Here is a 23,779-nt window from a genome sequence, read left to right on the forward strand (position 1 = left end):
CTCTCTCTCTCTCTCTCTCACACACATTACCTCTCTCTCTCTCTCTCTCACTCACACATTACCTCTCTCTCTCTCTCTCTCACTCACACATTACCTCTCTCTCTCTCTCTCACTCACACATTACCTCTCTCTCTCTCACACACACACATTACCTCTCTCTCTCTCTCTCTCACACTCACACTTTGGAGACACAAAAGCTTTTTTTCCGCTTGTGTGCTTTTGCTTCCGTTTTGTACTATGATCAAGGTGAAATGACAGTGAAAGTGTGTGTTTAGGTGTGTGTTCATGGTGTTTAGGTGTATAGTATTTGTTCACTGGGGGTTCGGTATGGACGGGTGGGTGTGCGTGTTTGGGGGTGGATTCGTCAGGCCAATAGTGGGCTGGTCCAGAGGAAAAATGCCAGGGCCGAAATTTGTTCCCAGTCCGACCCTGGCTGGATTATATAAATGGTGAGCTTTATTAAAGTCTGTGATCTAGACACTCTACACACATTCAACCTGAGATTAGACGGGCTGTGTGGTTGGATGGTTTACCTGTAGAGGTCTCGAATGGAGAGGTGCCCCTGCTCACTGCCGATGACAACAAACTCTCCTGAAACGCACATATCTGTCACCTGCTCCTTCAGCGGCTCACTACAGAGATGCTTCCCATTTACAGAGTACAGGTGGAGAGTATTTTTATCCTATCAAGATAAACAATTTAAAAAAGACATTCAGGTTAGAAGTCTCCAGAAGTTATTTAGTTGTGCTCACTGTGAAGTCTTTAAGAAATGTCAAAGGTGGTTTTGATGACATGTAGTGGTAAGGTTTCATATTCAGATTATGTTCTTCAGAGGACCCACTATGTTTACATGGGTTGTACCAACGCGCGCTCCTGACATACTGATAAATCCCTTACTACGTAATTTATCATGTGAGGCAAATGAGGCCATCAATGCTGAAAAAATTCTCAAAATAATCCACAAAGTCAGTGAATGTAACATTTCTAGTGCCATTATTGTAGTGTGTGGACTTTTGTTGCCAGGTCTGCAGTTTTCTGTGGAAGTCAGCAACTTTTGAAGTACTGCAGATTATAGCGCTACCTGTGGCACTTTCAACTTTACCTTTCTGGTTTGGGTGTTTTGGGAGGGACAGCTGGTGGGTTGAGGGGCTATTTGGCTGGCTTTGTTTCAGAGACCTGGCAACCCAGGGCAGCAAACATGTTGTCCCCAGACATGGATGTGATTCCCATGTGTCCTGATGAGCTTCTGCAGGTAAAGCATTTCTTTGTTTCTTAGTTTTACTTAGAGCATGTGTTCTGCTTGGAGGTGCTAGTTTGTTGGTGTTACCTGAATCTATTTTGTTATCTGTACAAACTTTGTTCTCTGCTATAGAGGAAAATCAAATCAAATCAATTTTATTTATATAGCGCCAAATCACAACAAAGAGTTGCCCCAAGGCGCTTTATATTGTAAGGCAAAGCCATACAATAATTATGGAAAAACCCCAACAGTTAAAACGACCCCCTGTGAGCAAGCACTTGGCGACAGTGGGAAGGAAAAACTCCCTTTTAACAGGAAGAAACCTCCAGCAGAACCAGGCTCAGGGAGGGGCAGTCTCCTGCTGGGACTGGTTGGGGCTGAGGGAGAGAACCAGGAAAAAGACATGCTGTGGAGGGGAGCAGAGATCAATCACTAATGATTAAATGCAGAGTGGTGCATACAGAGCAAAAAGAGAAAGAAACACTCAGTGCATCATGGGAAACACTCAGTGCATCATGGGAACCCCCCAGCAGTCTACGTCTATAGCAGCATAAGGTTCAGGGTCACCTGATCCAGCCCTAACTATAAGCTTTAGCAAAAAGGAAAGTTTTAAGCCTAATCTTAAAAGTAGAGAGGGTGTCTGTCTCCCTGATCCGAAGTGGGAGCTGGTTCCAGAGGAGAGGAGCCTGAAAGCTGAAGGCTCTGCCTCCCATTCTACTCTTACAAAGCCTAGGAACTACAAGTAAGCCTGCAGTCAGAGCGAAGCGCTCTATTGGGGTGATATGGTACTATGAGGTCCCTAAGATAAGATGGGACCTGATTATTCAAAACCTTATAAGTAAGAAGTAGAATTTTAAATTCTATTCTAGAATTAACAGGAAGCCAATGAAGAGAGGCCAATATGGGTGAGATATGCTCTCTCCTTCTAGTCCCTGCCAACACTCTAGCTGCAGCATTTTGAATTAACTGAAGGCTTTTCAGGGAACTTTTAGGACAACCTGATAATAATGAATTACAATAGTCCAGCCTAGAGGAAATAAATGCATGAATTAGTTTTTCAGCATCACTCTGAGACAAGACCTTTCTAATTTTAGAGATACTGCGCAAATGCAAAAAAGCAGTCCTACATATTTGTTTAATATGCGCATTGAATGACATATCCTGATCAAAAATGACTCCAAGATTTCTCACAGTATTACTAGAGGTCAGGGTAATGCCATCCAGAGTAAGGATCTGGTTAGACACCATGTTTGTAAGATTTGTGGGGCCAAGTACAATAACTTCAGTTTTATCTAAGTTTAAAAGCAGGAAATTAGAGGTCATCCATGTCTTTATGTCTGTAAGACAATCCTGCAGTTTAGCTAATTGGTGTGTGTCCTCTGGCTTCATGGATAGATAAAGCTGGGTATCATCTGCGTAACAATGAAAATTTAAGCAATGCTGTCTAATAATACTGCCTAAGGGAAGCATGTATAAAGTGAATAAAATTGGTCCTGGCACAGAACCTTGTGGAACTCCATAATTAACTTTAGTCTGTGAAGAAGATTCCCCATTTACATGAACAAATTGTAATCTATTAGATAAATATGATTCAAACCACAGCAGCGCAGTGCCTTTAATACCTATGGCATGCTCTAATCTCTGTAATAAAATTTTATGGTCAACAGTATCAAAAGCAGCACTGAGGTCTAACAGAACAAGCACAGAGATGAGTCCACTGTCTGAGGCCATAAGAAGATCATTTGTAACCTTCACTAATGCTGTTTCTGTACTATGATGAATTCTAAACCCTGACTGAAACTCTTCAAATAGACCATTCCTCTGCAGATGATCAGTTAGCTGTTTTACAACTACCCTTTCAAGAATTTTTGAGAGAAAAGGAAGGTTGGAGATTGGCCTATAATTAGCTAAGATAGCTGGGTCAAGTGATGGCTTTTTAAGTAATGGTTTAATTACTGCCACCTTAAAAGTCTGTGGTACATAGCCAACTAAGATCGAAGCATTAATTAATGGTAGGGCTTCCTTGAGCAGCCTGGTAGGAATGGGGTCTAATAGACATGTTGATGGTTTGGAGGAAGTAAGTAATGAAAATAACTCAGACAGAACAATCGGAGAGAAAGAGTATAACTAAATACCGGCATCACTGAAAGCAGCCGAAGAGAACGATATGTCTTTGGGATGGTTATGAGTAATTTTTTCTCTAATAGTTAAAATTTTATTAACAAAGAAAGTCATGAAGTCATTACTAGTTAAAGTTAAAGGAATACTCGGCTCAATAGAGCTCTGACTCTTTGTCAGCCTGGCTACAGTGCTGAAAAGAAACCTGGGGTTGTTCTTATTTTCTTCAATTAGTGATGAGTAGTAAGATGTCCTAGCTTTACGGAGGGCTTTTTTATAGAGCAACAGACTCTTTTTCCAGGCTAAGTGAAGATCTTCTAAGTTAGTGAGACGCCATTTCCTCTCCGCCATTTCCTATCTCACTTACAGAGTTTAGGTAGCTACTCTGCCCTGTGTTGGTATATGGCATTGGAGAACATAAAGAAGGAATCATATCCTTAAACCTAGTTACAGCGCTTTCTGAAAGACTTCTACTGTAATGAAACTCATTCCCCACTGCTGGGTAGTCCATCAGAGTAAATGTAAATGTTATTAAGAAATGATCAGACAGAAGGGGGTTTTCAGGGAATACTGTTAAGTCTTCAATTTCCATACCATAAGTCAGAACAAGATCTAAGGTATGATTAAAGTGGTGGGTGGACTCATTTACATTTTGAGCATAGCCAATCGAGTCTAACAATAGATTAAATGCAGCGTTGAGGCTGTCATTCTCAGCATCTGTGTGGATGTTAAAATCGCCCACTATAATTATCTTATCTGAGCTAAGCACTAAGTCAGACAAAAGGTCAGAAAATTCACAGAGAAACTCACAGTAACGACCAGGTGGATGATAGATAACAACAAATAAAACTAGTTTTTGGGACTTCCAATTTGGATGGACAAGACTAAGAGTCAAGTTTTCAAATGAATTAAAGCTCTGTCTGGGTTTTTGATTAATTAATAAGCTGGAGTGGAAGATTGCTGCTAATCCTCCGCCTCGGCCCATGCTACGAGCGTTCTGGCAGTTAGTGTGACTCGGGGGTGTTGACTCATTTAAACTAACATATTCATCTTGCTGTAACCAGGTTTCTGTAAGGCAGAATAAATCAATATGTTGATCAATTATTATATCATTTACAAACAGGGACTTAGAAAAGAGAGATCTAATGTTTAATAGACCACATTTAACTGTTTTAGTCTGTGGTGCAGTTGAAGGTGCTTTTCTTTTTGAATTTTTATGCTTAAATAGATTTTTGCTGTTTATTGGTGGTCTGGGAGCAGGCACCGTCTCTACGGGGATGGGGTAATGAGGGGATGGCAGGGGGAGAGAAGCTGCAGAGAGGTGTGTAAGACTACAACTCTGCTTCCTGGTCCCAACCCTGGATAGTCACGGTTTGGAGGATTTAAGAAAATTGGCCAGATTTCTAGAAATGAGAACTGCTCCATCCAAAGTGGGATGGATGCCGTCTCTCCTAACAAGACCAGGTTTTCCCCAGAAGCTTTGCCAATTATCTATGAAGCCCACCTCATTTTTTGGACACCACTCAGACAGCCAGCAATTCAGGGAGAACATGCGGCTAAACATTTCACTCCCGGTCCGATTGGGGAGGGGCCCAGAGAAAACTACAGAGTCCGACATTGTTTTTGCAAAGTTACATACCGATTCAATATTAATTTTAGTGACCTCCGATTGGCGTAACCGGGTGTCATTACTGCCGACGTGAATTACAATCTTACCAAATTTACGCTTAGCCTTAGCCAGCAGTTTCAAATTTCCTTCAATGTTGCCTGCTCTGGCCCCCAGAAGACATTTGACTATGGTTGCTGGTGTCGCTAACTTCACATGTCTCAAAACAGAGTCACCAATAACCAGAGTTTGATCCTCGGCGGGTGTGTCGCCGAGTGGGGAAAAACGGTTAGAAATGTGAATGGGTTAGCGGTGTACACGGGGCTTCTGTTTAGGGCTATGCTTCCTCCTCACAGTCACCCAGTCGGCCTGCTTTCCCGGCTGCTCGGGATCTGCCAGAGGGAAACTAATGGCGGCTAAGCTACCTTGGTCCGCACCGACTACAGGGGCCTGGCTAGCTGTAGAATTTTCCACGGTGCGGAGCCGCGTCTCCAATTCGCCCAGCCTGGCCTCCAAAGCTACGAATAAGCTACACTTATTACAAGTACCATTACTGCTAAAGGAGACCGAGGAATAACTAAACATTTCACACCCAGAGCAGAAAAGTGTGGGAGAGACAGGAGAAGCCGCCATGCTAAACCGGCTAAGAGCTAGTAGCTGCGCTAAGCTAGCGGATTCCTAAAAGACACAAAGTGAATAATGTGTAAATAATTTAGAGGTGATTCAGCAGAGGGAGTGCTTTAGTTAAGGCACGTGAAGATTACACTGTGAAACAAATCGTTATCTAGTTAACTAGATCAATCTAACTGCGCAGATTAAACAGCTAACAGATACAGCAAAACACCGCTGTGCTCCGGAACAGGAAGTGATACAATACCGCAGTGAGAGCCAACCACCAGTAGAGGCAGAAAATCCAATCAAGAGCACACATACGTACAGTCCACGTAAACAAGGTGGTCCTTGACCCTGTGTCCATTTGAAGAACATAAATACAGGCAATGAGGTGTGTTGCAATATGAAACCTTACCACTAGATGTCAGTGAAACCACCTTCAACATCACTAAGTGTCCCTTTAATGCAGTGGTCTCCGAACTATTCCAGAAAGGGCCGAGAGGGTGCAGGTTTTCGTTGCAGCCACTGACTTCAGCAGGTGATTTCACTGATGAACTCATCCCACCTGTTCAAAGGGATGTTAATCAGTGAAATCACCTGCTGAAGTCAGTGGCTGCAAAGAAAACCTGCACACTCTCGGCCCTTTCTGGAATAGTTTGGAGACCACTGCTTTAATGTGTGAAATATTGAGCAAAAATGTACCTTGAGTGTTGCTTTGCCCTCCAGGCAGGTGTGAACCACCAGGTGACCCTCCCAGGACACAGCCAGGTGAAGGATAGACAGCGGCAGCAAGCTGTCACAGGGAGGTCGTAAGCAGCGTGTGTACTGACCTCGACGCACAGTGTGGATGATCACTGTCCCGTGCTGAAGAGAGAGATTGTTGTCAAATAACATTAACTCATTGCTACTAACAACATCTAATTTCAGCCACAAAAACATACTTAGATAAATTACAGTCATCAAAGTTAAAAAAAAAAGGTTTTTTTCCATTTGTGCTGAAAGGATTCAATGATTAGCTTATCAACAGAAAATTAATCACCATTTATTTTCTGAGCTTTCTAATTGTAACATCTCATTCAGGACAATATTATGGTGTTTTTCTATTTTATACTTCTATAAATTTTGGATTTTGGACTGTTGGTCAGACAGCAGTGTCGGATCCGGAAGCCCGAATTTTAAAATCCACTCCAATCCAATCCAATTTATTTATATAGCACATTTAACAACAAAGACGTTCCAAAGTGCTGCACATAGAATCACAATAGATAAAACCCCAATAGTCAAGAAATAAATTAAAAATAAGTAAAATAACAATAAAAAAATAAAACATACAAAGATAATAAATAAATAAAAAATACAGCATACAAAAGATAAAACCAAAAATAAAAACAGAAACAATAAAACAGAGGACCACACAACTCACGCAGTGTTAAAAACCACAGAATAAAAGTGGGGTTGTCAATTATTTTAGATCAGTGGTAATCAATCTTTTTTGAAGAAACAACTGAATTGTCAAACTGATCAACCTCTATAACTATAATTGATATATATGACGTATGAAAAAAAAAAAAAAAATTTCAGTTATCTGTCCTCAAAAATTTTGGACCACAATTATTTTCCTTCATGCATATCTTCACATGTGCTACCAATGTGTGATGTGTCACTGAAATCCATAAAGCGGTTTAGGAGTTACAAGTATGAAGTCAGACAGTATGATAATTCAATTAAACACAAAAGTATAATTGTCTCTCTTTGACGATGTCAGATCAGAATTATTTGGCTTCATGCACTGCGTGACATTTCATTGAAACCTACAAAATGGTTGTGGAGTTGACCTTAGAAAGTCTGTCATATCATCAATTAAAGATAAAATTCTAATTATGTCAGACCAAAATTACTTTCCTTCATACACTTCTTCAAATGGTGCACTACCACTGCGTTTAGCAGGAGCTGCATTTACAAAATTTATGGATAGATGGATGGACGGACATGGTGATTCCTATATACACCCTGTTCGCAAACATTTGTTTGCAGGGGGTATAATTAAAGCCATTAAACAACACTGACCAACGACGTGAAATCTGTTTTGTAGCTCGCTGACTCAACATGTGTCAGAATAGATTTGAATAAACCCTATATTCTCTCACTGTCTCCATATTAAGTATAGTTCAAATTTTAGAGACTGATGTAGATCATTGGATGGGACGTATGATGTGTGTTCTTACCCGTGATCCAGACACAGCCATGTCCAGCTCTGTGCTGATACTGACACTGACAACCTCGTCTGTGTGTCCATACAAGACCTGAACTGGTTTAGGATGGAGACCCACAGGAGCTCCCCACTGTACAACAGAGCAAACTTTAAAACTGAAGCGCACATGTCTGGTTGTGTGTGCACATTAGGTTGCTTACCATAATATATGTTGACAGAGTCAAATCAATGAAACTGATAACAAATTAGCAGTTAATTGTATTGCATGAATGGAAATGATTTGGATGTTGGGAATAATTTGATGCCAATATCAGCTATTCCAGAAATTTGCTTCCAATGTAGCAGGTTGTGCACAGTGTGGAAGAATATGCCTGATTTATATTCATTTAATTTTAAATGATTTCAGCAGCAGCATTGAAGATTTAATCAACAACAAACTCATTATTCCTCATAACATTGTTTTTGAAAAACTTGCTGTTTGCATGCAGTGTTCATTAAAACTTCTTCCAACTTTTAAAATACAAACTAATATGGACTGTAAGACAAATTTTATACGATTGAATTCTAATTACAAACTGCTTCAACTCCATTGCAGATCAACAGTTTTGAAAACGTTCAATATTTCTCTCAGTGTGTAACTCCTGCTGTGTGGACTGAGCATCCTAACCTGCTGCAGAATCTGCCACACCATGCAGGTTGTGTCTCTGGAGCCAGAGATCAGGTGGATGCCACAGTGATCTGTTGCCAAGCAGGTCACTATGTCTGGAAGAAAGATAAAAAAAAAAAAAATTAGACTTGAAAAAGACAGATATAATTCTGTCCCGCTCACATACAACCTTGTCCTGTGTGGTGTACTAGGACAATTGTAAATTTCACAGGCCATCCCTGGAATTTGACTGGCCACCGCAGATGTCACTTATTATTCTAAACTATAATTGGTTAGTTGCCCAGTCAGTGGCGGCATAGGCAGTTTCTGCCTCGATTTCTGTCTGCATTCCAAAAAATTATGAAATCGGGCCAAAATGTCCATAACCAGCACTATAAAGTTGTGTGTCATAGGACTGTACACCAGGTTACTGTCGATTACAAGTGACACTGAGTGCAGCCCCATGACCTGGAAGCTACTTTGGCATACACAACTGTACTGTGTGCAGTCTGTGTGCTAATGTCTGTGGTTATATAATAAAAACATTACTACAAGGCTAAAATGTATCTGTTGACATCTGAATAATTGTCTATTGATGAAGAGTGTGGCATGCTTTTCATGAGATTATGGGTGTATATTATATTTCCAGAGGAGATTTAAAGAGGTCAGCAAACAACAGATGAACACAGACTGACTGATGCGCTGTCCGCTCTGGTCAGCGAAATCACTCTGTCCCAAACAGACAACAATCTGCATTGTTTTTTAATTGTAGCCTTTAACTGTGGCGTGGCATCAAAGTGACTGCACAGCCAACTCCACACTGAAGCAGAAACAATTCATTTCATGATGCAATAACAAAATAAAAACCAAAGCCATCTATACAATTAAAGTAAAAGATGCATATTACCCCCTATCAGCACATCACTGGATTATTTACCTTTGTGGATCACAATGCGTCACAACGTCACAATTTTTTTTTTTTTAACTTCACAAAAGGTGACAACGTTCTGATACTGCACTATTAACACAGATTATACAATATAGCATGCCCCGACTGGGTATCCGGGTTTTTTGAGCCACAAAAACAAACAATTAAATGCCAGAAATCGGCAATGGGACACCTGCTTTAGACTGAACTCTAAATGTGCGGTGCAGTCTATCATGTGACTATTACAGTTTGAAAAGAAATTGGAATATTCAAGATTTCCATCGAAGTAAGACAGTCAAAACAGAACAGAATGGAGCAGTCAGATAGTCTGCAGGATGAGAGCCAGTTTGATATTGGCTAAGGGTATGAAAAGTCCTGATATTACTAGATTTCTTCTTAGTAAGTATACGAGGTCTGTTAAAAAAGTATCGGACCTTATTCTTTTTTGCAAAAACCTCATGTATTTGAATCAAACCTGCTTACGTGAGCCAACCTTGAACCTTCGTGCGCATGCGTGAATTTTTCACACCTGTCAATTGTGTCAGTTGCTGGCAAGCAGCGTTTGAGTGAGGACGTGTGCAGCGCGCTGGGCACCTCTTTAGTGCAAGGAAAATGACGGAACCATTGGAGCAGCACCACATCAAATTTTGCTAGAAACTGAGCGACAGCCAGGTGGAAAGCATTCGGAAGATTCAGACGGCTTTCATTGACAATGATATGGGAATCACACAGATTAAGGAGCTGTACAACCGGTTTAAAGACGTCCGGACAACGGTGGAGAGCGAGCGACGCTCCGGTCGGCCATCAACATGCCGAAAGGACCAGATCATTTCCAAAGTGAACGCTGTGGTGATGCGGGACCGTCGTGCGACTATCGGAGAGATTGCAGAAGAGGTGGACATCAGCACTTTTTCGGCACATTCTATTGTGACAGAAGATTTGGCCATGAAAAGGAGCGGCGGCGAAATTCTTTCCTGAAGCTTCTGACGGAGTAAAAGCAGATTCACTGGTCATTTTAGCATGTTGATGGCCGCCCGGAGCGTCGCTCACTCTCCACCGTTGTGCGGACGTCTTTAAACCGGTTGTACCACTCCTGTGTGATTCCCATATCTTCGTCACTGAAAGCTGTCTGAATCTTCCGAATGGTTTCCACCTGGCTGTCACTCAGTTTCTGGCAAAATTTGATGTGGCGCTGCTGCACTCGTTCCGTCATTTTCCTTGCAATAAAAATCCGCCCAGCGCGCTGCACACGCCCTCACTCAAATGCTGCTTGCCAAAAAATTCACGCATGCGCACGAAGGTTCAAGGTTGGCTCACGTAAGCAGGCTTGATTCAAATACATCAGGTTTTTGCAAAAAAGAATAAGGTCGGATACTTTTCTAACAGACCTCGTATATTTTATTGCCTTGATAATATCAGTGACACTGTAGTTAATGGTCAGAAAGTGAAACAACAGTTAAAACTTGTCAATAATGTGTGTAGAGAACTGCAATAGTGATACCAAATGCCATTTTAATCATCTGTATAATACAAGTAATCTCCGGTTCTGAAAAATTAAACCAATGCACTAGTGCCAGATCTTGCAGTTCCTTGAATGGCCACGTGAGGCTGGCACCATAAGCGAGTCACTCATAAAAACTGATGCTAAAATGTCCAACTTTAGAGCAGAAATAAACATTTCTACAGCCAATGACAATAAATAAATAAAAAATGGTTTTAGTCTCTATAACTAGTGTCCTCACTCGTGACAACTATTTTAAAGCATATAGCTATTTTATGCCAGAAGCAATGGCTGCTAGCTGTTGTTGACTCAACCCTGTTTGTCTTTTCTGACATTTAATTACAAATATCTGCAGTAATATGGCTTACTGTATGGTTAATTGTACTAATGAACCACCTAAGTCTATGTTCCACCATTTTTGTTGAATTAAATTTTAGCATTGTATACCACAAAAAGATGCTGAGAGCGCTGGTGAGAGACATCAGTCCAATAAATTTTCCCACAGGTACCTCTTCTGTAGCGAGTGTTAATAGTTTATTTAGTACTAAAGGCCCTTGTGCAAGGCCTTTAATCCCCTATTGCTCCCGGTGTGTAGTGGGTGCCTTGTATGGCAGCACCCTACCATCGGGGTGAATGTGAGGCATAATTGTAAAGCCCTTTGAGCATCTGATGCAAATGGAAACGCGCTATATAAATGCAGTCCATTTACATTTATTATATTATTTGTAAGTTAGCACTGTTTAGCAATAACTAGCAGGCATTGGTAGCTTGGTGACATTAGCGCCACTATAACTCCAGAGTTACTGAGGCAATAATCCAGTCATGATTTTTAATATCTGCACCCAAGCCATCAGTTATGAAAACCTCCATCCAGTCTGCAAAATACATGTAAACTAAATAAACAAACCAGGATTCACCTGTTAGCTTTAGTTTGTTTGGTAAGTACAAGATTGGGGGGCTTTCATTAGAGTCCCTTTGTGCAGAGAGTAGCAACAACTGAGAACATGGCACCATTTTGGGGCCAATTGTGCTAAACTACTGAATGAACCTATTATGTTTTCAACATTTTTTTAATTACATACAGCAACACATCCAAGTACAGGTACTATCAAAATAAATATAAAAATAGTTAAGCTATCAAATTTACATGAATTTACAATTTATGATGATTTAATTAATTTAAAGACTGATTTATGCTTCTGCAGCTGTAACTCCGTGTAATGCAATTACGTGTGTGTGACAGGTTCAAAGTTTTCTGTCACTGGATTATGCTTTATTATGGATTAATGTGACACTAAAGCTTTTCTTTCTACAATCATCACCTTCAATTCAAAAGGTAAGGTGTACAATTTCCTTTTCCGACTGTATGTTGTAAATTTGCGGATGTTTGTGCTAAACATATGTGATCCCGAAATGTTACCAGTGTGCACTTTGTGTGGTGTCTGATTTAACAGGTGCACATCAGGCTGTGGGTCCATATCTGAGCACGGCGCAGAAAAAAATTAAATCGCCAGCCTTTTAATCACGGAAATAACTCTGGTCTCATATGCTTGAGGTTTTTAATGGAAATACACTGTGATCAGACGGGACATTTTATCCGATGTGAGCAAAAAATCCATTATACAAAATCCATTATATACGTGTTTATTACATGGAAAACAATACAAAAACATTAGGACTTTTTTTACTGGTGACTGCGAATATCCGGTTTATACAATGACGGTTTAAGTGAGTTTTACTGTACATAGGACTGAACACTAAATCTACAATGAAGTCACTTCCATCCAACATGGCTGACTTTATTTTCCCAAATTTTTCTTCTGTTCGGATCTGAAGGGAATCTGTGCATCTTGAAGCCCTTGTTGTGTCTATTTGTGCATCCAAATGCACAACAACCTGGCATTTTTGGTGAATAAATAAATAAAATAGGATTTACATGCAGACAGATTAACATAGAAAGCTATTTTGGTCCCAAGATGGCACCAAGAGTAAAGGGACCATTTTTTTTTTCCTGGCTTGTCATGTCGCTACTCTCTGAATAAAGGGACTCTGGGTTGCATGACAGCACCCTGACATCAGTGTGTGAGTGTGTCTGTGAATAAGTGAATGCGAGGCATCATTGTAAAGCGCTTTGAGCTTCTGATTCAGATGGAAAAAGTGCCATATAAATGCAGTCCATTGACCATATGGTATCATACCACTTAGCCTACAAAGGAAACACTGATTTTTATTAACATTCTATTGATCAGCTCAGAACATGAAACATAAATGTTACATTTTTAACCAAGATAGCTAATGTGATGTATGTCATATCTCCCTTGCATTAATCATTGCCCCCTTAGTGGCACCCCAGTCAACTAAATCTGGTTTAAGGCTGTCTCATTATACCCCTTACATTTAAATCCAATCTTTCAGTACAAAATAACTGAAGCCAACATCAAATACCAATATCATCAGTGAGGTACAGGTGTGCGTTTACCCATGTGTCTGATATGCTGTCCCACAGTTTTGCCCTTGATCAAGGAGGTAACCCTGAGGCTGTTGTCCCAGTGGCCACCACTGAAGAGCATCTTGCCATCATGGGAAACGACAAACAGCTTCGATGTGACCTCTACACCAGGACAGAAGGGTCCTAACAGGAATCGCTGGGTCCTGGATGTGAAGAGGAAACAGGACCATGTGATGGTGAGACAAAGCCAGCAGCAGCAGATAAAGAGAACAGGGGAAATATTTCACAATGTTCTATAAATGGGCAGCAAACAGTAAACACACGCAAGAAACTACACACTAAATTTGCACATAAACACAAAAGTAACCCATAAAAAAACGCTCAACAAAAATATAAAAACACTTTTGGTTTTGCTCCCATTTTGTATGAGATTAACTCAATGATCTAAAACTTTTTCCACATACACAATATCACCATTTCCCTCAAATGCTGTGCACAAACCAGTCTAAATCTGTGATAGTGAGCACTTCTCCTTTGCTGAGATAATCCATCCCACCTCACAGGTGTGCCATACCAAGATGCTGATTAGACACCATGATTAGTGCACAGGTGTGCCTTAGACTGCCCACAATAAAAGGCCACTCTGAAAGGTGCAGTTTTGTTTTATTGGGGGGGATACCAGTCAGTATCTGGTGTGACCACCATTTGCCTCATGCAGTGCAACACATCTCCTTCGCATCATCCGTGAAGAGAACACCTCTCCAACGTGCCAAACGGCAGCAAATGTGAGCGTTTGCCCACTCAAATCGGTTACGACGACGAACTGGAGTCAGGTCGAGACCCCGATGAGGACGACGAGCATGCAGATGAGCTTCCCTGAGACAGTTTCTGACAGTTTGTGCAGAAATTCTTTGGTTATGCAAACCGATTGTTCCAGCAGCTGTCCGAGTGGCTGGTCTCAGACGATCTTGGAGGTGAACATGCTGGATGTGGAGGTCCTGGGCTGGTGTGATTACACGTGGTCTGCGGTTGTGAGGCTGGTTGGATGTACCGCCAAATTCTCTGAAACGCCTTTGGAGACGGCTTATGGTAGAGGAATGAATGAACATTCAATACACGAGCAACAGTTCTGGTTGACATTCCTGCTGTCAGCATGCCAATTGCACGCTCCTTCAAATCTTGCGACATCTGTGGCATTGTGCTGTGTGATAAAACTGCACCTTTCAGAGTGGCCTTTTATTGTGGGCAGTCTAAGGCACACCTGTGCACTAATCATGGTGTCTAATCAGCATCTTGATATGGCACACCTGTGAGGTGGGATGGATTATCTCAGCAAAGGAGAAGTGCTCACTATCACAGATTTAGACTGGTTTGTGAACAATATTTGAGAGAAATGGTGATATTGTATATGTGGAAAAAGTTTTAGATCTTTGAGTTCATCTCATACAAAATGGGAGCAAAACCAAAAGTGTTGCATTTATATTTTTGTTGAGTGTAGGTGCATTTAATATAAAAATTTCATCAAAGAAGGTCAGGTAGCTTATAGATCTCATGTGGAGATCCATTTTACCACAAACACCATTAAATGTAAATATCTCCCAATGGCACGACTTAAAATTCCTGCCTCAGCCTCTTTATCTCACAAGCATGCAGGTGAAACCATCTTCCTCTTCTCAAAGGTAATAAAAGAACTACAGCACATATGTGTTCTCACTTAGTGTTGGACACCGTGGGGTCCTTAATGAAGGTGAAGTAGTTGGAAATGTTCTTGTTGTAAGGTAGCCAGCCATGGGTCCCAACCATGCAGTTCTGACTCACCGTCACCTAGAGACAGTAAAAACATTGCAGAGATCATAACATAGTATCACCTACTACCTGCACAACTATGGCGCCTTCCATTCATTCAGATTTTGTATTTTATGTTTTTCACCACTTTTCTTTAAAACATGCCAAGACAAAAGAGAACAACAATGCAAATCTGCAACCGTCACATGTTGTAGCTAGAAAAACATGTCAATATGCACCTAAACACCATCTGTAAATGTGAGCTAGTGCAGCAGATAACTGCAACAATCCTTCAAATGGTGATACAAGCACCAAATTCGGCAGAGATACTCCTTAGACATTACTGTTTTGAAAAAAATGACTGGCCAATTGAATTTTCAATAGGCAGCCAGGTAGGAGTCAATTAGAAATTTACACAGGAGTCAAAATTTTAAAATGCTCCAAATTGAAAACTACACCACTATACTTGTCTGATCATAAATATTCCAAAAAGGTATAGTTTGGACTGTCTGTGACTGAATGGTATGACGTTATGGGGGTAAAAACAGCAAGAATGGTGACAAAGGTCAATTTCAGTTTGTAGAGGTATCAAAAGTTAAAGCTGCTCCATTTTCGGTAAAAAGTGATGGACGTTATTGGTTGAGCTAATAGGATTAATAAATGGAATAGTTTTGACTGTTTTGAATGCTTGGTCTCCTAAGTAAAGGTCAAACAAGGTCAACATCCATTGGATTCTATGACATGTGACATATGTTATCCTGTAACCTGATAATCAAGCATGATACATGGTCCAAACTATTTCTTTTTAAAAGCCTATTAACTCAACCAATAATCTGCATCACTTTTTACCAAGATTGGAGCATCTTAATTTTTGACCCCTGTACAAACTGAAAGTGACCTTTGTCATATTCCTGCAGTTTTTACCGCAGAACTCCAGAGCATTCAGTCACAGATAGTCCAAACTATACCTTTTTAGAATCTTTATGATCAGACAAATAATAATACAATAACATGCTTTTGGAGGGTGGTATGCATTTTCAGAGGCCCGCCGTCCATGCCCAGTCGCCCAAAATGACAGACATTCGCCTGAGTTAGACGAGGGCAAATATCGGTCATAAAACACAACAAAAAAGGATTCAGGAAGTAACATCTTCATTGTCCAGTGCTACTGTACCATGGGCACTGTTTTGCTGTTAGCAGTAATAGAAAAGCTCACCATCGTATCGGGGCTGCCATGTGTGATGAAGGATCGGGACTGGTTCTTGGGCACCACAGCTTTTACCAGCGGTACATTGTCACTGATGCCCTGAAACACAGTGTCAGTCACAAATTAGACAGCATTATAGAGAACTGCTCTCATCTAAATCTAAATACAAGGTATTTTGTTTAAATTAATCTGGGCTGACATATTTTAATTTTACCCGTTTCTGGGAGGACAAAAGAAACATTTATAGATCAATCTCTATCTGTGAATAGTTGCATTTGCTTGTCATCAGTGAGTAAAGAAGCAGGACAAAACCTCAACAAAAAAGGACTTGAGCTCGCTGAGGTGTTCAAAGACGCTGAGAGGACACGAGTCCAGCTGAGCCTTTCGTTTCACCTCCTCCAGAGAGAGGCGCACTGGGTGGGGCTCCTACACACACATGCATATAAAAAGTTTAAATCTTCTTCAGCACAACTTGAGGACTAATGGCTCAAGTCAGAATATGTTCCAGTCTTTTTTTCTGGTTAACCAAAGTTTTTTCATGCATTTTGTGATTGTGCAAACCTTGAGTAACTGGCAGGGTGTCTGTCCAAAGTTGCTGATCATGCCTTCCAGAGCCTTACGCTCTTTTTCATCAGTAATGGCATCCAAGTCCACCGCTCCTGTTCAAAATAATAAACTTTCAATGCACTTTTATTCACAGAATCTATGGTAATGTTCACACTTGAGAGGATGTGATCAAGAGTTTTTGATTCCGATTCTGTTTTGTTAATCTGAACAGTTCACAAAGTACGTGTGTAAGCGACCTATTTATTAAGGCTACAATGATGCGATATTATCAATCAGTGTTGACCAAAATAATATCGGGGACAACCCCCCCCCCACCCCCCAAAAAAAAACCCCAACAAAAGACAAAATCCAAACAGAATTTTCTATCGCGCATCTGAGTCATACTGTGCGCTACGTAGGTTTATCTTTAGGGGAGTGGAAAATTTGTTTCACAGTGTGAGCTGATGTATTGTTAGATTGATAGGTTAGCAAAGTGCACCCAGGTAAATGTATTTATTAATAGATTACTTGTTTTAAGATGGAAAAATGTGTTGGATTGGTATAGGCATTGTATCACAGTGATACTACTGTATTTTCTGGAGTATAAGTTGCATTGTTTTGTTTTTTACTAGTTTGGGAGGCCCCGCAACTTGTACTCAGAGAAGTCATGCGTTTGTTACTGTTACTACTACTACTACTGTTACTACTACTACTACTACTACTGTTGCTGCTGCTCCAATTACACTTACATTTACAGTTAAATATTGTGTTTTTTACACAGCCTGCACTTGACACATATTGAGCACTTGTTTTTATAATTCTAATCTTTTATAATCACTTACAGCAAGATCTTATGCGCATCTTATTTATTTTACCTATTTATTCCTTAGCTTCGTAATTTTACTGGTGTACTTATTCACTTGGATTGCAATTGTTTTAGGAGCATATAGTACTTTTCGCTGTACATGTTCCATGCCCTAGATAATAAATTTAATTAAAAATGAAAAACTGATATGCCATCTCTACTAGTAAAAGTTATCAATATGCCACATTTATTTCACTTTCAGTCATGTTATAAATTTGAAAGAGCAAAATGTGGAATTTACAAGCAATACTTTAAACACTTACTAAACTTTTGTTATGCAATTCATCATGAAAATGGATCTTTGTGTGTGGTCTGTGTTGAAAGCTTTCAGGTATTTTTTTTTTCTTTCCTTTTATTTTATTTTTTACATCCACCAAAGTTAATCCATATTTTTTGGGAAATAATCACCCCAAGGACTACCTTAATGCTCGATTTCATTACAATCTGTAAAAATATTTTAGAGATCTGCTGCTAACAAACAAACAGCAATAGAAGCACAACTTCTTTGCAGAGGTAAGTACAGAAAATTTATGAAGAAATAAAAGCAATCTGTGACACAGTAGTATGCTTTTTAAATCCTCTACCCTCGTAGGTGCAGTAGTAGAAGACGTTGAGGGCCTCTGCAGCTGCTGGGCCTCTCTGTTTATAACCAAAGATCAGATCAATCCACTCATGAAGGTGTGCTGATACATAGTCAGACTCCTGTTGGCAAAATAAAGATACACTGGTCATAAATCAGACATTGTAAAAAAAAAAAGAAAACACAAAAGCTTGCAGGTTTTCTGTGGTATGGCCACCTGTAATACCCATAAATATAAAGCAGGCAAAAAGAATACCATATTTACTCTAATAAATGCCCCAGGGGGCATGAACTTTTCATGAAGGAGAGCGTTTACTGACGATCGTTTGCGTATGCGTGCATACATGCATGCTGTACACAGTACAGCTTTACAGTATGCACGTACATGCTTACTGCATGCAAGAGAAACAGCACAGACTTGAAACAAATGTTTTCCTGCATGCTGTAGCTGCTACACAATTACATAAAATGGCTCTGCGCAAATGTTTTACTCTGCAGTGTTCAAGTTAAAAATCATGAAAGAAGCAGAAGAGAAAGGGAAGAATTATGCCGTTCTCATTTTGGTAGTCGGTAGGAAACGAGTTTGGGAGTGGTGTAGGAACAAGGATAAGCTTGCAACCCTGGCCAAAACAGCAAAATGGCCGTCAGTGGGTGGAAGGCAGGTGCAAGCATTCGCACGACAGGGAAGGGACTGAAATATGAGGCACTGCGGCTGCATAAGCAACATGGAAACCACAACATACATGATGAGATTTTGTGGCAATGAGGTAAAACTATTTCATTTTTCTGTAGTCACAGGCATTTAGAAATTCATTACATGCAATGTGTTGAAAAATAATTAAGGGAAAGCTTTTATTAGCGAGGGAGCCTTTATTATTAAATATGTGCTACATATTTCTTTATACAATATCTTGTAAGAATGACTTTCTGTGAATAGCATCAACAAAACAGATTTTTTTTAATACAGAAAAAGAAAAACAATACAGACATTAAATGGACTAAAGCTATCAAGACATCCATGACAATCATAAAGGAGTTTCAGGCTTCTGTGGATGTGATTGGAGAAACTGTATAGTACAACTGCCTGTGTCATCACCAGTTTCACAGTGGAGTGGAACAGAGAAAGACTTTGTTTCAAGAAAAGTTAAAATCTAGACTCTAGTCTCCCGTATACCTGCTGGCAAACTGTAGCTAAAATTTCACATTGTTTTATTAAGAAAATCTTTCACTTGTTCACACTATCAAGTAGTTGTATCACTAGTAATTCAACAGACAAAAGTTGCATTATGTCCCATTTCTCTAGTCACATCCACAATGTATAACTCCTTCAGGAATGTCATGGGTGTCTTGATAGCTTCCCTCACTAGTTTTCTTCTTGCATGGTCACTCAGTTTTTAAGAAATGCACACTCTAGACAGATTTACTGCTGAGTACCATACTGTTTCTATTTCTTAATGACTGACCAAACGAATCCGAGATATAGTTAGTTACCATGAAATGTTCAAGGATCCATTCACCTAACAAAGATTAGCTGTAAAAGTGATGATTTACAGTAAATTCATTAAAGGGTGCAATCATCGTCATGGCTACATTTTCTGTATGTTTTTCTAATAATTTTTATTTTGTTGTTCATTATGTTCATTTCCACTTGTTTCTCAACATAAATCACTCAGAAGGGCCAACAATACTGATCAGGATGGGAAAAGGTGCATCTCACCAAGGCTTTGCGATGCTTGTAGATGAAGTCCTCAGGTGACTTGGCCCATTTTGGAAGAACAACATCATTGACCCTTTCTTTGGAGAGTTGCAGTCGACCCAGATCAAAGCCTGGCACAGAAATGGAAATAGAGAAATTTGTGAGATGATGAGGGAAGCTCCTGAATTACTAGTCACTATTTGCTCTCCAAATATCATAAAAACATGAAGCCAGCTTACTCTGCCGATGAGTGCAACACACTAATACTATTCATCATATCAAAACAAAACAGCACAGCCTGTTCAATTAAACCCTGTTTTCAGCCTCACAACTCACCATTTTGATTCTCAAGGAACTCTGGAAAGTAGAAGAACTCAGGGATAAGCTCCTTGACATCATTGGGGTTGTCCATGAGGGTCTGCCATGTTGCTGGGATGGAGTGGAACTGGCGGTCAGCACAGTCAAACCTGAGTCAAGCATGATAACAGTGGTGACCAGAAAGCTTTCATCTAAAGACTACATGCCGAGTAAGAGGCAAGTAATTAAGGAAAGGAGGGAGATGAGTGATGACTGCTGATGGACGTTCCTCCTTACCGTCCACTCTGCAGTTGGATGTGCAGGGATGTGAAAGGCTCTGCTCTGATCAGGTAATGCATCACTCCAGCAGCATTTGAGTAGTGGGTGCCATAATGGAACCTGTCAATGGTGCCTGTTGGGTCCTCAAAGCTTTCATACCTGATGGAAACATTGTTCTCACTCATTAACATGCACATGTAGCTTGTCATTTGAAAAGTCGATATATGTCTCCATTACTTAAAGAAGTTATTTAAAATAAATTTAATGATATTTGTGGAAGTGGGGACAGATGAAACATACTTTTCTCGAACAGTCTTGGCATTGCGCTCATTAAGTACAGCCACGGGCTTGGACAGATCCCTGAACACCTGCGGGTCAGACAGGTCCAACTCCTCTGAACTGTAGTCGGCTAGGATCCACGGAAACTGGCAGCAAACACACAAACACATCTCAGGCACTACTATACAGTCAAAACTTTAAAATTAATGAACCATTGGGTATACAGTCCATTTATATAATAAAATAATCTGTGACAAAAGTACCACTGGGTATTGGGCCAGGTCGTTGTAAGTCCTGCCTGCAATTGTGTTGAGTTGCATCAAGTAGTCAAAATTGGAAATCTCTCGGTTCACCCATTTCTGTGAATGAGACATCAAAAGAAAAATTATGACTGCACTTTGCTAATCAAAAGCCTGCAACTAATCAATATTAGGCTAATGTAACCTTTATTACACTGCTTAGTTGACTCATCAGGAGATTACCGTAATACAACTGCTCTAATTGAATATTCAGCTTTTGCCTTGCTGTATCATGTTAGTATTATTAAGAATGCATTACCTAACAAGACATATGACACCATCCCTTTTATAGATTCACAGGGAAAAAAATTGAGGGATTTATTATATATATCCAAACTTTTTGTTAAAACTGAATTAGGCCTATGGCCTGTCACATTTTACTTGATTTTACTTCAATTTCTCACCAGGTCTAAACTAAAAAAAAGTTTTGTCGTCTTTAAAACAGCTTATTTATAGTATATAAATAAACTGAAATGAGTTATAAAAACAATCAAAGAAGGGAATATTTCAACAAGAAGCCATGAAGCAGCAAATCCATCACCAAGCTCTGGGTAAAGTTCCACACTGGATGACCTCATGATATAAACAATAAGGTCATCTGGTACTTAGTGAGTGCCTTGGAGTCAACTGTAGGTTGTGCTAAACTTTTGTGTACCTAGTTCAAGCAATATAGTCTGTATGAGCCAAAATATGACACTCACTGACCCCTAACCCAATTAATGTGTAAACTGGGTCACAGTGTGGACTATAGTAATCATTCCTCCCTTTGGGATTATCCATGTGCCAGATTTGGTTAGTCTGGACCCAAGGAACCCAAAGACACAGTGGTGAATTTTACAGTGCTGTTGACTCTATCCCTTGCTGATACGTTGTTTGGCAGAGCACAGGATAATAAAATGAGTGAAATAAGCTTGGCTTGTGGACACAGAAGTTTCACTTCAAGAATCTGTCTTTAAGATTTGTTCATTCAAGAATGACATCAATACTTTGGAAATATAAGCAACAGGATAAGTGCTCTTAACGTGTCCAGACCTGTGTGAGTCCAGAGGCCTTCAGGAGCTCCTGTGGTGAACGAGTTCCATACAGATTCAGGGATCGCAGCAGCAGCATGCGGCTGTAGACTTTATTCCTAACCTGGTAATAAGACAAAATGATATGGCAGCTTCTGGTAGAACATTTTAGTGCATCCGGAAAGTATTCGCAGCACTTCACTTTTCCCACATTTTGTTATTTCAGTCTTATTCCAAAATGGAGTAAATTCTTTTTTTTCCCCTCAAAATTCTACCCACAACACCCGATAATGACAACATGAAAAAAGATTTATTTATTTATTTATTGCAAATTTATTAAAAATAAAATAAAAAAAACCTAAGGAATCACATATGCATAAGTAGTCACACCCTTTGCTCAATACTTTGTGGATGCGCATTTGGCAGCAATTACAGCCTCTAGTCTTCTTGAATATGATGCCACAAGCTTGGTGCACCTATCCTGGAGCAGTTTTGCCCATTCGTCTTTCCTGCACCTTTCAAGCGCCATCAGGCTGGATGGGGAGCACTGGTAAACAGCCATTTTTGCATCTCTCCAGAGATGTTCAATCAAATTCAGGGCTAGGCCACTCAAGGACATTCACAGAGTTGCCCTGAAACCACTCCTTTGATATCTTGGCTGTGTGCCTACTGAAAGATGAACCGTCACCCTAGTCTGAGGTCAAGAATGCTCTGCAGCAGGTTTTCATCTAGGATGTCTCTGTACATTGCTGGATTCATCTTTCCCTCAATCCTGACTAGTCTACCAGTTCCTAATGCTGAAAAGCATCCCAAGAGCATGATGCTGCCACCACCATGCTTCACTGTAGGGATGGTGCTTGGTTCCCTCCAAACATGTCGCTTGGCATTCATGCCCAAAGAGTTCAATCTTTGTCTCATTAGACCAGAGAATTTTGTTTCTCATGGTCTGAGGGTCCTTCAGGTGCCTTTTGGCAAACTCCAGGCAGGCTGCCATGTGCCTTTTACTCAGGAGTGGCTTCTGTCTGCCACTCTACCATATAGGCTGATTGTTGGATTGCTGCAGAGATGACTGTCCTTCTGTAAGATTCTCCTCACACTACAGAGGAATGCTGGAGCTCTGACAGATTGGACCATTGGGTTCTTGGTCACTAAGACTAAGGCTCTTCTGCCCCAATCGCTCAGTTTAGATGGGCGGCCAGGTCTGGGAAGAGTTCTGGTGGATCCCAAATTCTTCCATTTAAAGATGATGGAGGACACTGTGCTCATTAGGACCTTCAAAGCAGCAGAAATGATTTCTATCCTTCCCCAGATTTGTGCCTCGAGACAATCCTGTCTCAGAGGTCTACAGACAATTTCTTTGACTGCATGATTGGTTTTCTGACATGCACTGTCAACTGTAGGACCTTATATGTAGACAGGTGTGTGCCTTTCCAAATCATGTCCAATCAACTGATTTGACCCCAGGTGGACTCCAATTAAGCTGTAAAAACACCTCAAGGATGATCAGTGGAAAACAGGATGCACCTGAGCTCAATTTTGAGCTTCACGGCAAAGGCTGTGAATACTTACATACATGTGATTGCTTAACTGTTTTTAATTTTTAATAAATTTGCAAAAATAATCA

The 23,779-nt window shown here is 40.3% G+C and overlaps 1 protein-coding gene across 4 annotated transcripts in view; it reads right to left on the reverse strand.

Annotated features, from left to right (window-relative positions):
- nbeal1 (neurobeachin-like 1) overlaps positions 1-23,779 on the reverse strand; it is a 159,555-nt gene that overhangs the window by 10,772 nt on the left and 125,004 nt on the right. For 3 of the 4 annotated variants that reach the window (XM_034175856.1, XM_034175848.1, XM_034175839.1), the window contains 16 exons: positions 22,178-22,279; positions 21,110-21,205; positions 20,868-20,992; positions 20,586-20,726; positions 20,328-20,458; positions 20,013-20,122; positions 18,300-18,417; positions 16,866-16,963; positions 16,617-16,730; positions 16,314-16,403; positions 15,027-15,136; positions 13,343-13,515; positions 8,456-8,550; positions 7,802-7,918; positions 6,279-6,440; positions 534-682 (listed from right to left, as the gene is read on the reverse strand). In XM_034175856.1, coding sequence (XP_034031747.1) covers positions 534-682; positions 6,279-6,440; positions 7,802-7,918; positions 8,456-8,550; positions 13,343-13,515; positions 15,027-15,136; positions 16,314-16,403; positions 16,617-16,730; positions 16,866-16,963; positions 18,300-18,417; positions 20,013-20,122; positions 20,328-20,458; positions 20,586-20,726; positions 20,868-20,992; positions 21,110-21,205; positions 22,178-22,279 — 1,931 coding nt within the window. Of the gene's footprint in view, positions 1-533; positions 683-6,278; positions 6,441-7,801; positions 7,919-8,455; positions 8,551-13,342; positions 13,516-15,026; positions 15,137-16,313; positions 16,404-16,616; positions 16,731-16,865; positions 16,964-18,299; positions 18,418-20,012; positions 20,123-20,327; positions 20,459-20,585; positions 20,727-20,867; positions 20,993-21,109; positions 21,211-22,170; positions 22,280-23,779 lie in introns of all 4 variants that reach the window. The other variant, XM_034175831.1, reaches the window with a different exon arrangement.

Source organism: Thalassophryne amazonica, chromosome 1 (genome assembly GCF_902500255.1).
Source record: "Thalassophryne amazonica chromosome 1, fThaAma1.1, whole genome shotgun sequence".
NCBI lineage: Eukaryota > Metazoa > Chordata > Actinopteri > Batrachoidiformes > Batrachoididae > Thalassophryne > Thalassophryne amazonica.